The sequence below is a fragment of the Saccoglossus kowalevskii genome, chromosome 5, assembly GCF_978046115.1.
Source record: "Saccoglossus kowalevskii chromosome 5, keSacKowa6.1, whole genome shotgun sequence".
Classification (NCBI taxonomy): Eukaryota; Metazoa; Hemichordata; class Enteropneusta; family Harrimaniidae; genus Saccoglossus; species Saccoglossus kowalevskii.
The window spans coordinates 14,911,342-14,930,974 of NC_140645.1; the positions used below are offsets into that span (position 1 = coordinate 14,911,342).

Genomic DNA, 19,633 nt, shown 5'->3' on the forward strand with positions numbered 1-19,633 from the left:
TAAAAGAATCCTTTAAAATAACAAAAATACGAAATAATACATGTATATTGCAAAATCTTCAAAATACCAACAACTTGTATCCCCTATATGCACCTGAGTGACATCCACTAAGTTTCTAATCAGTGAATTCACATAATTATCTGATTATTATCTACGTTTTTTAGAATACCAAAATTAATCCAATCAGAAATTATAATATTTGCATATTATGCAGATGATGTTTGATAGAAAGAAAACAATCGTTCATTTCATTTTTATATTTTCCATTCACACTTTTATTATTCATTCACTTTACTATAACATTGAGTTGACATTGAAAAGATTAGTCTGCACAGAACTCATTGACCACCCAGTGATAGGTTTGTAGTCTGGTTCACTGAAGGTATTTTGGCTGGTTCTCGCCTCAAGTGTCATGGCGTTCCAAGCCACAAGAGGCCCGTAACTAGTAACGAATCCGGCACTCTGATTGTTCCATCACTTTCTTGTTACTTGTTCTATTTCCCTTGGTTACCTGATGTCAGCGCTCACGCTCATGGCCGTTCAGGGGTTTCCTTTTACTTTTCGAAAGTTGGGTGAATAAAAAACCTATGTTATAAATTTGCACAGAAACAGCGAGGAATGTCAGAAACAATTCAAATATGTCAGTCTAAGCAGGCAGAATGCATGAGCATGGCTTTATTGTAGTATTACAGAAACGTTTACGCAGAACGGAACATGGAATGTTTTCAAATTACGTCACTCAGTCACGTGCCTTCCGACCAGAAAAGCGACCCAAACGAAACACTATGGCGATTACTAGTTACCTGCGTCCTACTTGCCGTTCGCAAAGAACGCCGGGAACCAGTGAAGTAGGTATATACGGCGCCCTCAATTGTGTCATGCACCAGGGAATGATCCGTGCAACTGGTCATGTGATTTGCAAATCGGGGCTCATGAATATTAATAGCAACTCAAACTTTGCACAGGACACAAGTCATTTTTATCATCAAGATTTGTAAATGTAAGTAAGTCTAGGATTGGTACGTACCTCCATTTTGTCATGTACACCTCCTCCTGATGCCCAGGCAATTATAGACCCATCATTAGAAGAAGAAAATAATAACTTAGGTTCTGTCCTGAAAACAAAAACAAAAACATCGAAAGTTTACAGTTTTATTGAGTACCTCCTGCTAGGCTCCTTATACTATAGGAATAATGCAGCTGATATGACTGTTTATATTCACATATTAGATACATTGTAGAGGGGTGGCAAGGGTTATTTTCGTTCAACGTAATTGCAATATTTTTTTGTTCGTACAACGTAAATTGAAGAAATAAATTCTGTAATTCTGTAATCACATGCTAGACGTACAACGTAATCAATCAAATATTTTTTTCGTACACTGTAAAAATGTGTCATTTTTCTCGGTACGTACAGGAATTTACATCCAAATAAAAAAAGTCGTAAAGAATAATCCAGGGAAATTACATTTTCGAAACTGTAAAACTACTAGATAACACAATTCACTGCAATATTCAGTTTTCACTGTAAACTGTAAAAACATCTTTTTATTCCTTGTAAATTGTAAAAAGCCCGTTTTATTTCCCGTAAAACTGTACCAGCTACCCCCCCCCCCCAATTTCACTTTTAAGCAAAATCCTTTAAATTAAATCCACATCAACATGTAAAAATAACATTAGAACTAAATGTTTTGCAAATAAATTTATGAACTTAAAACCCAGTGAATATGCTCAAAATATCAAAGTAATGAAATAAAATGCAAGTAAAAATAGTCATTTTACAGTATTGGAGGAAGTAAAGACAGTGAAATCTATACGAAAAGTAAAAAGCTGTTTAAGCCAAACAGTAACAACACAATTTAAACAAGTGAAAATGCAATTATTATGCAAATTAGATAATTAATATGCACATATTTCTATAAAAAAATAATCAGGTATGCACGTAATCTCAGAGCATCTATGTACCAAGTTTCATTAAAATCTGATAATTGGTTCTTGAACTATCAGTGTAACAGTCACACACATAGTAAATGTTTATGAAACTTAGGATTAGTAAAGGGGGTAAGTTACCGGGGTAGTACACTTATATTAAATTTAATATTAAGTTTAACATACTTTCCACTTTTACTAACCCTAAGCTTTGCAAACTTGATTTAAATTTAATTAAATATTAATATAAATTATGAAAAATAGGTTGTAGGTTGTCACTTGGTAGGTATGACTTTACTTGCTAGGTGTAAAGTTAAATGGAAGTAGTCACCACGTTGATAAAACAAACACACACACACAAAACACCACCTCCAAGGACTCTCATTGTATATGCTTTGCACCCCAGTAGTAACCATGTTTGCAAACAAGAGTTGAAAACCTGTCTAAATAGCAATAATACAATTAATTGTCCAAATTCTGAATATAAAATACTTCTAAAGACCAAATATTTCTGTAAACTGAATAATTTCTTCAATCTCATTATTTTACAACTACATGTACAGTAAATTCATAAGAAAACAACAGGATTCATGCTATACTGCCCTCTATAGTTGAGAATGACATGTTGGATGAGGACGCTCTGTATTTTGGCTTGCATTGATTCAATACAAACACTTGTAAAGTGATAGAAGTAGAGTGTACTGTAATTGTAACAGAAAATGAAAGTGATACACTCGTTAATTATTCACTGGGTTTTGATTTTTCCTTTTTTTTGGAGATACGCGAATTCGATCACTGGTAAGTGTAGTGGTTATTAGATCGTACTAATAACTGATAGACCAGAATTCAACCCAACCCTGGAAAGGTCAAATTCACTTGCCGAAATTCATTCACAAATGGATGTGACTTAACTTTGGGTTAGGTTCGCCAGGCCTGCCATTATAATAGGTAGATCGTCACAACATAGCCCAGTCACATAGTAATGCTACGTATGTTAGCTCAACAAATGAAACAAATCTAATTTAAATCTATGTGAAAAATTAACATTACAATTGATCTTCAGGTCTCTAAATTCCTGGAGACAATGAAGTCAATTGTTTAGATGTCCCAATTGAATGCCCGGGTGCCCTTCAGATTAATCAAATATTTGTATCACAATTCAATCACTTCAAGGCATTTTTAGACATTTTTAGCCATGAAATTTATAGGTGTTCTCAGCAGAATACTTCGTGCCCTCAAACTAATTATTAAACTGGAAACAACTGGAGTTTAAAACCCAGTAAATATACACAAAATTTTAAAACAGTGATATTAATTACTAGTGAAAAACAAATGCTGTACAATTAAGATACAATGTACAGGTCATAAGATATAATTCGTTCACATGTGCACTTATTTTAGTGCATATCTGTCTACAATTATTTGTTAACAGTTTTTGGTTCACTGTTAACTTGTTTTTTGAGAAAAAATTGCAAAATAATAAGCATAAAATGCCATTTTAGCAGTGGTTTCCATAGAAAAAACTTTTCCATGATAAAAACCCACAAAAAAATATTTGATATATCAAAAAGCATCTTGTAAGACGTAATGGTATATCTTTTCTTCACCATGTCACACAGCCAAATTTTCAGATATTGAGATATATTCGTTCCATATATAACAATGGTAAAATGCCCCAAAACAGACAAAACATCATATATACATCGTTTTTTTCTTCGAACCGAATACGATGACCCCAGGTTTTTATTCCATTTCCTTTCATCCTCATGATATGAAATAGCAAATATGTACAAATGAAGAAATTGACAACATTTATACTTCTGTGTACATAGCATTCAACCTTCAAGAGAAATTTGACAATCCCAGGGAATACCCCATAGAATTGAACAGGACAGAAGCTTACGGTTTATTCAATGAAATGTATATATCAGCATGGACAGACAATGACAGAGAAAACATGTAGACAAGTTTCATAAACTGTAGACATTGACATCAATGTAATTTAATACATCACAACAAAATTTCAACATCTATGGAAACGAACATGGCCCTGTCAGTTTTCTAAATCTGAATCAATCAGTGAACTCTCAAAAGTGTTGAACACAGTTGCCATGGTTACACAGCAAAATCCAGCAGAAAACAAATTCAATGTAGCATAACAATTATTAATGGTTTTCAAGAAGAGTGAAAAGAAACATAAGCAAAGTAATAGTTGTATTTTAGTAAGACTGGAAGAAGTGAATTCACCTTAATCCAAGTGTTCTTGAAAGGGTAGCTGTCAATCCCTTGGATTACATCATGGGACACTAATTTTTATGGACTGGATTATGTACGGCTTTTACACACTGATGTCATACAATGTATGATGGAAGAACCCATGCACAAAGTTGATAAGACAAACGTACACACACATGGATGCACTAACCCCCAATATATCAGTCTAATACAAACAGCAACAACACATTTTTTTGTCCATTCTCTGTATATAAAAGACTACTACAGACTACTATGGTAAACCGAATAATTTTGTCAATCGCATCATTTTTCAGTTGAGACATAATGCATAAAAGTTATGCAGCAGACACTCAAAGTACAACTACACAAGTCTAGTCTACTCATACCAGTAAGAAAATAACAAGATTCACCCTATTCTGCCCTATATATATAGTTGAGAAAGACAGGAGCCAACGCTTGCAAGTCATATGACAGTAGTGGGTAAAAATCATATCGAGTCCATAAAGTATTTATCATAAACTCGTACCTTATAGGGTTCATTAAAAATAAATGAAATTGAGATGCTGGTGTTTAATTTATATTTGGTCGCACTCACTACTATTGCAAATCTTTTGAACAATTAAGAACCCCTTCTAAAACCGTGATCACAATGAATGTGGTTAGACTTAAGCCCTAAATATTATCTGTGATAGATAGCTAGTTATTACTATGTATGAATGCTTTATAAAGGCAAGTTTTACAATACAACTACAGAATCAAAACAAAATAGCTATGAATTTTATCTCCGGCAACGTGATGTACTAGTATATGGCTAAAACCAGTTATGAATGGGCCCTGCTTTAAATCTATATATGGAATAAGTTTGTCCAAATATGGTCAAACAGGGCCAGGATATGCAAATTTATTGCATGGCTCACTCATCAGGTTTCTCGTAGATTTAAAGAAATTTACATGACTGGGCAATACAAGGTACTAGTATATGATGACATTGTCCATGTCATTTGTTCTACTAGCATGCCAGTCATTTCTAAACTGTGAGAGTGGTTTATAAAGAAGCTTTCATACCTTAGGATTACACCATTGCATTGTGGGAGATTCTTATCTTAGACTTTACAGAAAACAAACAGCACATGTACAAATCCAAGATTATCCCAATAAGAAAGCTTTCACCTTCTGATGTTTTAGAGAAAGAAAAATCCTCACAATCAAACAAAGCTCACAGACAACAATACACAAAAAGAGTTTGAGAACAATACCAAATAAACTAAGATTAATGTTAGTTGATTTGTCCAGTCAGTTAAAAATACCATATACTGGCATAACTCGTTTTTGCGGCTCAGCAATGTGACAAAAAATCTGTCCCGTGTATTACCTCAGGGGTGTTTGTAAGCTGTAAATCAATCTACTTCGTCTGAGTGAAGTTGTTTATTACTTTTAGTGAAAAGATCACAGACAATTAAAACCAAGAGTTTAACTTGCATACATGTCGAAGAGCTATATAGATAGCATGGCGTGTTTTCAATGCTTTGCGTTGTCTGTCCATGCGTGTATGGTTTCATTGTTTGTCAGAAGACGTACACGCCTTATTTTCAATTGCCTGCACTGATCACCTGGTATAAATTATGAAGTCATTTGTACGGTACGTACACCGAGTTCATGTATTCCTATAGGTATTTTGCTTTAGGGCTATTATGTGAAATATTTGGTGGATTAAATTTGTGCAAATCGCTGGAAATGTGTAATAATTTTAATAAACATTCAAATTTCAACGATTTTTTTGTTATTGAAACTTTTGAATAGTTTTCGAACATGCAAGGATTCACAATGATTGGTTTCTGTGTGGCTGACAAAATTCTTAATAATAACAGGTTATTGCAACGATACTGCAAAGTATACACACAGACAGTATCACAGGAGTATCGACCGACAAGCAGTGGAGGTCGTTGTGACGGCGTACTGTCTGCATACTTTGCAGTATTTTCATAATAACCTTATTATTATACATCTTTTTCTTCCAGGAATACATCATGAATCTGTGAACATCTTTGTGTGGAGTCCGGTCAAACACTGGGGCAGCCATGTTTGTTTTTATTATTAGAGGACGCTTGTGAGCTTAATCATTTCATATTTGGAATTCGCATTTCCTAATATGGTAGGATGAAAATATGGTCATCAAATTTATTTTCGCACAAGACCTAGGACAAATTTCTATGGAAATGGTGATTTTTTTATTTTATTTACCATTGGTTTTTATATTAAAACCATATCACAAAATTGTGTGGAAAAAATATACATTATGTTTGTGATGAATTATTTGAAAATTTTTATACATACTGCCGGGTAGTTATTTTTTATGAAATAATGCTTCAACATAGATACCCATTTTCCAAAAAAGTAATGTTTTGAATTTTTTCAAAACAATAACTCATACTAACAAAAACATTTGAAAAGATAATAAAATGTTCTAATCAATAACTATGTAACACTTGGGAAAAAATTATTATAATTATTTTTTTCACCCCTACTTTACCTTCTAGGCCATGATAAAGCAAAGATTAACAGTTTTCTTCAGATTGAAAGAACAGTTTGTATTAACACATTGCCTGACATTATTGTTTTCCTTTTCATTTCAGCCATTTATGTAGGCTTTCACCAGGTTGTACATATAATGCACTGTTTGAAAAATAGTTCTCTGAGGAGACTCGATTAATTTGAATTAAACAATCTGATTCACACTCCTGCTTGGAAATACATTATATTAAATGATATAGAACTTTCATTTCTTGAAAAAATTGTCTGTTGATTGCAGCCACTGTAGTTTTCTATTTTTTGCTGCAGAAATATAGGTTCTATAATTTGTGCATTTTTCTCTATTTTTGATAATTTGATGCGAATAATTAAATAATAAAAAAGAATGAAAACGGTGATATGCATTCTTTGAATAGTTCCAAACCTTATAATGTAATGTTGAAAAAAAAAATTCAAGTTTATTTAATAAAAATTGTAGTCGTGTTTTTTCAACTACTAACAGATAAGGACCCCCACCCTAAATATATTTATGTTTCTGATTGCTGTGCAAGTCAGGAAACAAAAAGATGTGTCTCAATTTCTTTTTTTTTTGTCAGAAAAACAAATCTGAAAATTAACGAAAAATGCCAGAATCAAAATAAAAAGCTTTTAGAAAACAAATTGACAATAAACATTTTGTTTGACCTAATTTGTTCATTAGAGTCATTACCCATTATGCAGGATACTCCCTAAAATACAACAACTAGCTAAATTGATAACCATTCAGTTAAAAAGCAGATTAAAAATTTAAATTCAGCCAATTCATTCCTTTTCATAAAAAAATAATAAGAAAGGTTCAAAGAGGGTTCAAACAAACATAATGAACTGCCCATTGCCACTTGATCTGCCCTCATGTTGTGAAAGAAACAACTTTTTCTAAAATCAGGATGAAGGTAATTTCATCATTCACATTATTCACCTCAGTAAGCCATTTGAATTCTAAAAAAACTTTACAGTTGATAACAACCCCAATTTATTCACAATTATCACAAACAAAAAGACAGTCAATTTTCATAATGAATTAATAACGATTTAAGGTTGAACAATCAGGGAAGTGCATAACACTGTAACAAGAAACACAAGAAACAACAGGAGAATTATCAGTTTTCAAAGACAAACCATTCAATACCAGTTACCATGACAACCACCACAAACTAATGAACCATGTCTATTCAAGATACACGCTTCACCAAAGCGAATTGAAAACGAGCAATTATAAGGAAGGAGATTTCACCTACCGGATATTCTGTAAAATAGCTAAAAGCTCTTTAAAAAAATAAATTTGCTAATGATCAGATTTTAGTATTAAACTTTCTCTCTGTGCAACAAAAGTGTGGACACCAATGACTGACAAGGTGTTTTTCAATTAATATTTTTCTTATACCACATCACAACAGGTGTTTTGCATAAATTGATCATTATTGGTAATTGCGATAGATGCTGCGTGCTTGTATTTTGTGAGTACAGTAGGGCATACTGTAAAATACTTTATTTTCGCTTGGAATTAATTTTTGCTATATTCGATGACAGGATGATTCAGTGAAAATAAAATCAAGCAAATATACCATTTTTCCTATATTTTATATTCAACTCACCAAGATCAGTGAAAAATAATTTTCATACAACATCCAAAAATTCTTTTCAGCAAAAATTAATTTTTATAGCCATTCAAGAGTCTCCAACACTGATTTAATTTTATAGTAGGCACCGGTAGTATTTTTGTGGTAAGGAACATTCCTAGGAATTCAATGTCATTGTCACATGGCCACTAAGTTAAGGAGCAGTGGTCATTTCACTACTGATGTGTGAGATATGGGTCTTATATTAAGATGGTGACCTTGATTGATGTACAGATCATTTATGAATGAAAAAAGAAAGTTTTAATTTTCGGCAGTTCCTGGAATGATTGGAATGCAACAATGGATTCTAAGAAGTCAAAGACAGTATTTAGTATACACTACGACCAGATACTTGCTCTCATGCTTGCCATGCATGAGGGCATTTGGTTGTGGGAATATCACTGTTATAACTACACAATTCTTGCACATGCATGACACAACGAGCACTGGCCTTCAAACCAACCATTAGTGATAGGCTTTTATTGTAGTGATCTCGGAGACCTCAAAACATGCATAGATACTACCAATGTTTCCTCTGTCACGATTTCAACTATAAGCCAAGGGTGGACAAATCCCCCTATGTTTCTCAGGTTGAACTATTACCAAATAATGACACAAATGTATGGGATAATATACTTTACTTTCATTTTATTTACTTGTAACTAAATCAAAATACATTTAAATCTGTTTGTAATATTTTATATTTAACTTGTGCCATACATAACACCTCTAAGCCTTATTTTCGCTCAATTTTCTCAGATTCAGTTGTAGTTTCTCAGTGAAATTTTTTCTTTTGAAAAACTTTCCATGCATTTTGTATGCAGAAAAAACATTTCAAGGGGAAAATGGGCAAATTTTCACAGTATTTTCAAGATTCAAAAAAATTCAAGGGAACAGAGGATACCGAGCGACATTGGTAGCATGAATTTCCACACCTGATCCTGGAGTTGGTAAAAGGGCGGTGCTCATCGAGCTACGACATTTGCGACATTTGTGTTAATATAAATTGATCTTTCCCACAATCCAATGCGCTTTTCTAATGGAAACCGCGAGTACAAGGATTGATCTGGGTGCAACATGCACTAATTACCACCAGTGACTCCTTCGATACATTCCAATCACCAAAAAATATACCTATAGTTAAAGCTTTGTAACGTGTCAGTGTGTACTTGTTGGTCTGGGCAACAGTCAAAATCGCCATCTTTGTTTATATGAGACCCATGTTATGCGCATGAATGGTCGGATAACATCCGCTCTTTAATTGTTGGTAAATTGTTAACTCACCAATACAAGAAATCAGTGACCCAGCCTTGGTGTTCATGAGAAGACATCACAGGTAAACTACTCTCCGCTTCCCAAGTTTTTATAAAACCATCTACAAAATAAACATAAAAATGAGTTGTAATAATATAATGACAGGAGCAATTCAACCAATTCTCAAATGATGATAATGTTGACTATATACTGTATTATCACCTGCATAAGGTGTTGTAAAACAGAACAGATTGTAATCACATACTTGAAGGTTAACTAGAACCGCAAAGTTTACATACGATCCGATAACTACGAATTGTGGTAAAAACGTTTTTATTTTGGTACACTCATGTGTATGTTTTTGGATATACTATTTCTCTCTGAAAAATCGGTTTTAAAAAAAAAAAATCCCAGTAATTAGAGCGAATATTAGAAATAGCAGAATTGCTATACAGCTCGCACGAGGCGGAGACGAAAAATTGAAATATGTGGAGTCCACATAATTAGCATACGAGATGCATGCAAGGATACATGTGTGCATTTGGTGTTATTGCAGCAATAGTTCCACTGTCAAAACTCCATCGTTTTACTTTTCCGCGCTGTGGAAATATGCATATGATAAATACATAATCGTATGATATTTTCTTTCAGGTTGGCGTCAGCAGACGCATGTGATTACCGCCAGAGTATCATTAAAACTCAACTGTTGCTCAAATTGATACAAAACTTTGGTAATATCTCAGCTGATACAATACAAGTCATTGCCTATGACAAATACTGTGGAATACTTTATTTTCGCTGGAATTAATTTTCGCTGAAAAGGCTTTTTGGGCGTTTTGTATGGAATTTATTTTCACTGTTTTTTGATGAGTTTAATGTGAAATATAGGAAAAAAAAGTATATTCGCTGGATTTTATTTTCCTGGAATCATCCCTTCAGCGAAAATAGCGAAAATAAATTCCAAGCGAAAATAAAGTACTAGTATTTTACAGTATGTCCATGTCCTAGTTTTCATTGACTGTTATCATTAGTGTTAAATAATTATATACACTCAAGTGACAGACATAATACAAAGTAGAGCCAGTTTTTTGTGTGATTCTGCCAATCTGAATCAGATTTTGAAACAGATGCATGTGCAAATGTGTTATATTCTATGTGTAAATTTTGAACGAGTTAGCAATATGGCTCTAAAAACAACATTTGTTAGAAACAGAATCGCCATCAGTCAGCTAATTTTAATCAAATGATAAAAAATATGTGCATCAAGAACCCATTATGCTTAATAGGAATTACATGAGTGTTTGTTCGATATGAAGACATGTGTACATGTATGTGTGATGAAATTAATACAGTTACAGGCACATGGGACCCATATCAATTACGGTGATTTCAAAAATAGAAAAGTGTCTAATAAATGGTTAGACCATTACACTTTATATCTCCCCTCCCCCTGATGAGTTTCAATCTTTGCTTCAAAGAATTAGCAATATGGCTCCAAAAACAGCATTTGATAAAAAAAAAAAAAAATGGCCACTAGTCAGCCATTTAGAATCAAATGAAACAAATGTGCATCAATGACCCATTATGTTTAATCAAAGACATAGAAAAGATCTTTTCTCTTTGGCTTAATGGATATACCAAGTTTTATTAAAGGCCCAGGTATACTATAAATACGCTCCTAAACAATGGGGATCATTTCCTTGCTTGTCACAATGTAGTAAGCAGCTCCAGCCAAGCTCCGGTAAAGACATGTTTTCTCAAACTGACAGGTCAATTATGTTGTGCCAAAGTGGATGCATGTGACTATGAATACCACAGCAGTGACTGTGTGTAGTATTTATGACAATAAATAATGTACGAGCTGAGATTTTGTCGGATAAAAGTCAAAAACACGAACCGGGGAAAGGGACGTGCTACTAATCTTGAATAATTAACTACTGTCAATCAAAGTCACGTGATGTTGGACCGCTGAAACAGGATGCGTCATAGGCTATGCAAATGTTTAACAACACTCATTAGCATAGCCACACCTCCAATTCACACTTGCCCGGGGCAAGTGAATTGGGCCTTTAAGCTTTACTTCGAATCAGTATTTTACCAAAATAGAGTAGAAATCCTAGTTATCAATGAAACTCCTTCATACATGGAATGCTTTCCTGGTCTTTGTCTTCATACATAAGCAATAAAAAATCAAGAGTTCTTTTCTGTCATTCAATGTCAGAAATCCAACAAGCCTTGAGTGGAAGGGGGGTGTGGAGATAAAAGGTGGAATAGCACAAATATGCACTTTCAACATAGCAAATAAGGTACAGTTGCTTCAGTGCGTTGGAACAGCATATATGTACAACACTTTTAATGTACACTATATCACTTACATAGAAAGTTCAGAGATCACATTAACAATGGTGGGGACATGTGATCATGGGAAAGTGCATTCCACAGTTTGTATAACCTAGTGGCATGTAGAGAGTGGAAAACTGCACCTGTACATTAGTGGGCATATTTTACGCCAGTTGAATCAAGCACTGATAGGAGCAGACTGTCCAGTCGGAAGAGACGGATAATTTAATCAGACAATAGCGTAAGCTGAACAAACAATAGCGCCGTTTTCAAAACAAAATAAATGTCTTTGAAAGGCAAGCAGTGGATATAATGTGCGTGTGCTGGTTCGGGAAATGTTATTTTCACTTGACAAAACAAAACCAATATTCACCGAGTACCGCAACCATCAACACCTTTTAAAACGGCAAGGTCAAAGGTCAAAATTTTCACCTTTTACAAAACAAACTGACATAACCCGCAGCTTTTTCCACATTTTTGATAAATTTTTTTTCAACATTTTTGAAATGTTATGTCAATTTGGTCCAAAGTTAACAAATAAATTATGTAAAAATATGCAAATATCAAGTTTTCGGTAGGAAATAAATACACCGTTCAAAGGGTTAAACCAATCAGAATGCAGGTATTATGATATTATTTTCGAAAGTATATTTTTACAAGCGAGAAAAATTGCAACTTATGATTTTAGCAATGAAAATCTACTCTAGGCGCAACAAAGGCATTCCATTTATCTTCTCAAATATTTATAAACTGCACAGTTCAAACTGAAAGAAGAGGTTTCTAACGGCCATTCGAGTAAAATTGAAACGTTTTCAAATGACGTTGATGTGCACTATGCTTGTTGATTGGCTGGTTTGGTTCAACTAACACTGAAATTTATAAATATTTATGAGGATGAAGATGAAGAAAATGTCTTTCTTGCACCAAGAGTGTGCAAATTATAAACATTAATAAACAAAAGTATCCATTGTTATAACGGGCAGATTTTCAATGCAAACTTAGAAAATCGGCATTAGACGACCGTCTCGTTATATTATCAATAAATCATTCTTTCCATATATAATATCGCAGAGAGCAGGAAAAACAGCAAGATTGGAAACTAACAAGTATAAAAAAATATATACAAACAAAGCTGACCTATGACCCCTGCCAAAGAGTAATCGAATGATAACCTATTAAACACCCTAGATACTGATATGACCTTTGACCCCACCAGTGTTACACCGGGGTAACCGATCAATACAATCTCTTGGCAACTTTAAATGGTTTCCATCTGTATTTGTATCTTTTCTAAAACAACAGAAAAAAAAAAAAGAACAAAGAGATTTCAGTGGTGATTGTTATGCCAATTCGTGAATGTTCGCATCATAAAATTCAATAGACTAAAAAATGAGCATGCGTTCTATCTCAAGCACCGTGAAGTATTTCCACCATGTTTATTGACACTTTACACCGACTATCTATTGATAATATTCATATAAATCATTATCGTAACCTTTTGAACACCAAAATGTAATTGCAACATTTTGAATGTTTTTAAGAACTTTTCTATAATTTCTTCGTTAATTTTGGACCAAATGAACATTATTTCTTATTTGCTGAAGGAGTTAATCAAAATTGTTGAAGAATCTGAAATATGGGAAAAAAATTATATTTTGTGTTAAGAGTAGAAAGTAGTCCTTGGCATACAAGGGGATAATTACAATGTGCAATCCTGTCTTATTACTGTAAAGGGATTAATTATTCACTGAGTTTTAATTTTACTTATTTTGCTGACTGGAAAATGCGCTAAATTAAAACCCAGTGAATATGTGAAATTTAGCATAGAACACATTATCTAAATGTTAAATCAGTGAAACTTAAACCCACTGAAAATTAGTCAGTTAACAGTATTCAGAGGGAAATTAAAACAGAAAATGAAAATATTTTGTTGGTGGTTACTGTCGTGAGAATTCTATGCCTACCATATAAAGTACTATATAGGGCCTAATTATTCACTGGGTTTTATTTTTGCTTATTTCGATGATTATTTATTTCTGTTGCAAGTCAGTGAATCTAAAACCTAGCTCTGCAACATCAAATCCACTAAAATTTTAACATGTGTCAGCGTTTACAGTACAAGTCCCTGTCAATGACATAGTCCCTGTTTGTTTTATAGACGTGAGATATAGAACATACATGTATTGTGTGAAGTTGGAACTCGATTGGTCCAGGCATGTTTCAGATATGGCTCTGTGGAACTGCATTTGTGAAAACAAGATGGCCACCAGTCAGCCATTTTGGATTTCATGATGACAAATATACTTGTGTGTTTATCCGACATGATGACTGACGTATTACAGTCAGTCCCTCTGCGGGAAAAGTAAAAATAGAAAAAAAAGCATTGTAATGTTTTTGCAACTCTGAATGAGTAGGTGTGTGGAGAACAACATTTTTCAGAAATGAAAATAACAGGTCACATATCTTTTTGAAAGGTATTCACATGTCTGTGTGCAGTAGAATGTTTTCTCATGTGAAACCACTTCTGCTTGTTTGTGGTGTAAAACTAACCATACTCAAGTACATTCGAACAATTCAAGAAAATATAGAAATTTTCTAACATTTTGCACGGAGTTAATGAGTACATATGAAAAATAAATATAAAACATTAAGTTTCTTCCTTTTGACATTATGCTCATGCTCATATGAGCCTACAGGTATACTCACACTAGTAGGGATTGTGTACGTATGATATCATAAAGGAGAATTGAATATCTTTAGTTTCAATGCTGGTGTTCAATAATCTGTATACATGTCTGGGGGGGGGAGAGGGGGGCTTTAAATCTAGTTAATGTAAAACCATTTATTTTCACTATTTAGACCATATTCACTGAGTTTACGATTTTATCAGGGAAACAATGAGTTCTATTGTTCTTTTACATGTTCACAGATATAATTTAGCAGATTTTATTTATTAGTGAAAATAATGAAATCGAAACCCAGCAAATAATTAGTAGTAGTAGTAGTCCAGAGTTTTAAATCCGGTTTGGTCCCCGAAGACGAGGGTGGCCGGATTCACCTTAAACTAGTGGCAATCGCTCTTACCCCCTCCCTCCACTTTGCACGATTTAAAGCATCCCTCATCCTCATCCCAACCTTCCCACTCTCCTCCTCCACTTGCATCTTCCACGTCTTCTTTGGCCTTCCCCTTTTCCTTGGACCGCTCACCTCTAAATCAAGGGCCCTTCTTAATACATGCCCATCCTCCCTCCTCAGCACATGCCCATACCAACGTACATAATTAATGTATGGAAAACAATCAACTCATATTCAAAATTGATATACTGTTCATTTCAGTGTTTATTTTCAAAACAAATTCAATACACTTCATTATTTCAAGCATTATTATATAGAGCAAGAAACTGCAGATTTTTGTTTTCCTTGGCCTCAGATTTGTGTAGAATTTTATGATCTTGACAAAATTATTATCTAATCAATATGGAACCTTGACAAGATGAAGTGATTTGTTTTTTTAAGCAAGGACTTCTTTTGAAATAGCTGAAAAGGAAGAGTAATGTATCCTCACTGTTACTCTATAAATCTTACTCACACAATGCTGTTGACCTCCCTGTACAAAGCTAAAGACAATTCTTGTAATTGTTAAGGTCATGTCAGTTATTCCCTGTCATTGACCCCCCCTCTTGGTTTATTGCTTGATCAACCATGCATTAGAGTATGCTATTACTGGTGAAGTAGCTACATGTCTTTTTAGTAAATTTGGCTTGATGCACATTTAATGGAATCTTAATTTAGCTAAAGTGCCAACAATCTCATTATGAAAATATATTTTATTTTAAATTAATGACATTTTGAATTAGCAAAATTACAGATTCTAGTTCAAATAACATACATGTATATGCTAAAAAGATATATTTCACAGTACTTTTTACAAATATTTTTCGACAGTATAAATTTGTCAACAGTATTCTAGGCTTTAAAATACTCAGATAGCTTTAAAATTTCTGGGAAGTCTTTTACAGTTTGAGTTAGATACAATAGCAGATCATAAATTCAATATCTGAAAATAGCTAGCCCAACAAAATACCTCTCTCTGAAAACTCTTGTATAATTCAAAAATCTAATTTTTAATACGCAACAAATCATAAAATAATTATAGAAAAAATGTAAAACTGAAACAATAGAGACTTTTATTTTTTTCACTCGCCATATTATATCTTCAAATAATAATTAAGTCAAAAAATTCTATTCAATAATGGCAAAAGCCGAAAAAAGGGGAAAGCTACTCAATTAAATCTGCTCGCTTAAACACATGAATATCTTTAAAAATAAATTCTGTTGAGAAATATGAAGAAATCAAAACTATATATATATATATATATGTAGTATATATAGTACCCCCCAATTTCTAATGGTCAATCCCTCAGGGGAGTACCATTAGCAACAATGCAGAAGGGGATGGTAGGAAAACTGCAAATATTTTTTTTTATAGGCTTTGTATTAAGGATTGAGCTAATTTTTTTTTCACGATGATGTTACAAGAAAACATTTTATTATTCCTATATCAAATGTGTGTTTGATTTTTTTTTCCTTCCGATTTTTTTAAAATAAAATTTGCCATCGAATCCCGCACCCCGAATTTCTTAGTCTACCTTTTGAGTATAAAATCTCATATGTTGATATCGTCAAGTTCAAGTGTGACGTACCTCACAACGGAATGTCAACTGCCGGTGTTACAAAGTAAACTAAAAAAACTAAACTAAAACGAACAAATACTCAGCACTCATTGCGGCCACATGCGTAATTTAGAAGTACTGTCGCGGCTGGGGTAACCACTATTGTGTTGAAGTGATATTCGTGTCAACAACGACTAGCAACTTTCCCTGGAACTTTTCACCCGTGTTTCTGACCACAGTCGAGGGACTGTGTTCTGACTGAGGTTGAGCGAAGTTCCGCGCGAAAAAAAAAATCTAAACTTATACGACGACTTTCTCAATAATGGTTTCCCACTTTGCAAACCGATTGCGACTGGTTCCAGGAGTCGCCAAATAATTTCAGACGTTCGCTAACAGTGGAGCTCACGCTTAGTAGTATTTATAGTATATGGCTAAACCAAACTCATCGAATCAGTGTTGACTCACTGACTCGTATTCACGTACCTTCGCACCCAGCAAGAATTTCACGTCTCAGCGGATGGTACCCCAATGCCGTGATTGCTCTGGAATGGGTATCCTTAATCGTGTACTGCTTTTCCATAGCCATCTTGGCTGATTCTTGTGGCACAGACCGTCTATGTGACTGTTTCCTCTACTGTTTGACGCTCGACTGAGCTCAACGAGTTCACGCTTCCGCCATCTTGCCCTTGGTCACTATGGAGATTTGTAACCCGACGCGCACCAATTTAGGAATGGGACGTTGTTGGGGGCGCTATACGTCTTGGACGGTGTCCTGATTATTTGGAGGAAACGTCACAAAATTAAATTCAACATTTAGAATACATTATAACGTTTTAATTAGTATTAATTAGTCTTAATTAACCTTATGACTGACTTTTCGCGTGTGCGTGTTTGTCCGTAAACAATATTCCAAACTTCACATTTCTGAATATGGTGTCACCGATTCAAAATTAATATTATGAGTAAAAAATCAGTTGTATCAAATAAATAAAACCAAATATATTGATATAGTTTGGTTATATATTGAATAAAAAAATTTACAACTTGGATCCGTGTAAGACTGTGTTTTTAATTTCATGTTTCCTTCACACTGACTCTAGTTTACAAGTATTTATTTATTTATTTATTTATTTATTTATTTATTTATTTATTTATTTATTTATTTATTTATTTATTTATTTGTTTGTTTGTTTGTTTGTTTGTTTGTAAGTTTTTTTTATTTATTTGTCTGTTTATCTACACACCGTGACACTGGAACTGTTACTGCAACGTTTGACACACAGTGTTAATATATTTCAGGGTCAAATATAAAATGAAAAAAAAAAAATATGTCATAACAAAAATATCCGTATATATGGATCGTGACTGTTTCAACCTAGGTCTGCCTATTTGGCCATCGCGGTGAGGGAGTTTTTTTTTTATATCTGGTCCGCAAAACCGTTTGATTTGGTATCGCCCGGGCACTGACACAGGTGTGATGTCACCCAAATGGGATTATCCCCCTAAGTATCCTGATTATGGATCGACCTTTTCGTAAAATATAATCCGAGAAACATGGGCTAGATTTCGAAAAAAAAAGTAAAATTGTATGGACTAATTTTTGACACAACTTCTTAAACTTATGCATTTCTCCGCATAAACTCCTTTTTACGTCCCGGAAACATTGCCACCGCCCCTAAATAGCGTCTTTTTGCAATTTTGTCAGATAAAAAATTTCCTTCAGTGAACAGGGTCGACGTATTGAGTTCGGGTGGCAGACCTCGTCAATTTCTTTTGAGTGCCTAACAAAAGTCGACAGTCTCGTCCCATAAGTTAAGTGATCCATCAAGGTAACAATCCCAGTTAGTCAATCAGTGAGATAGTTTAAATGGAGGAAGTCATTTTAATATGCTTAAATCATACTTAAGGACGAAAGAGCTTTTCAGACATTTTTACATTTCACTTATAATTGACCATTCTCGTCTTTCTTGAGCAGAGTCTGACTGGACTCTCATTGGTGTATTTACTGGGGTTGCTATGGCAACTTTAAACCTCCTTATGTATACTTGATTTCGTTCGTTTCCTGTTACAAATGCATTTCTTTCCAGTGTCTGAGAAATTTCTTAATCCGTATTTAAATTTTACACATTCACTTCCAACTTACAATGCTATGAAAATTAGTCGAAATGATCATAAAACGCATAAACGGTTACAGATTTTGCAGTATATGTCATCATGGTGCCAGTGATGTCAGTTATTTTGTGCACCGCCAAACCGTGCTCTGGCTGAAAACTAGCCATTTCTACTGTAAATTTTTGTAAATAAAAATAAACCCTCTTTTTCAGTCTGAAAATAAATTATTCGATTTAATGGCCATAGATGGCGCTAGAGCTAGGTGTCTTCCAACTCGGTGTCGATCTTTAGTGTCATCACCAATTTACCGGAAATGATACTTCTGATGTTTTACGCGCTACCAATACGTTGTTGTTCTTTTGAGAGAGAAAACAAGCGTAGGATATATATGAAAATCCACCATTACTGTTTTACTATGAGCCAACATTTCCCGTATGTCATGCTAGAGCAGCGCGTGGGTCAAAAATTGCGTTTCTAAATTATCTTTTAAAACTGATATAATTGGCCGAAGAATCCCATATGTTTGTTAGTGGGTTATCGTTCTTCAAGTTGCTGTATATTTTGAACAATTAATTATACAAAGAAAATATCTTATTGTGTCAGTGGACATTTTTGAACTCGCCGTGATTTTAATTCGCCACTAAGTCTAGGTAATTGTTAGGTTTTAGTGTATGCATGTGTTAAGGTGCTGCTGTGTGATCTATCTATGCTAACTACAAACATGAACTCATACATAACTGGTTAGTAAGTACAACAGTATACATAACACTAAACAACACACTTTTTATGGGCTCATACAATCAATTAACCACTCGCCATATGACCTCCATTAAAGTGCCTGTGCAATGCCCACTCTCACGTTAACTATTTTAGATCCGTGTCCTACTGAATTGGGCAGTTATT

At 34.0% G+C, this 19,633-nt stretch overlaps 1 protein-coding gene across 1 annotated transcript in view; it reads right to left on the reverse strand.

Annotated features, from left to right (window-relative positions):
* Positions 1–17,301, reverse strand: part of LOC102806264 (uncharacterized) — a 41,548-nt gene extending 24,247 nt beyond the window's left edge. The window contains exons 1-3 of the mRNA XM_085499145.1: positions 17,102–17,301; positions 9,636–9,726; positions 1,028–1,115 (exon numbers count right to left, since the gene is read on the reverse strand). Coding sequence (XP_085355271.1) covers positions 1,028–1,115; positions 9,636–9,726; positions 17,102–17,204 — 282 coding nt within the window. The 5' untranslated portion in view covers positions 17,205–17,301. The remainder of the gene's footprint in view (positions 1–1,027; positions 1,116–9,635; positions 9,727–17,101) is intronic.
* Positions 17,302–19,633: the final 2,332 nt, after the last annotated feature.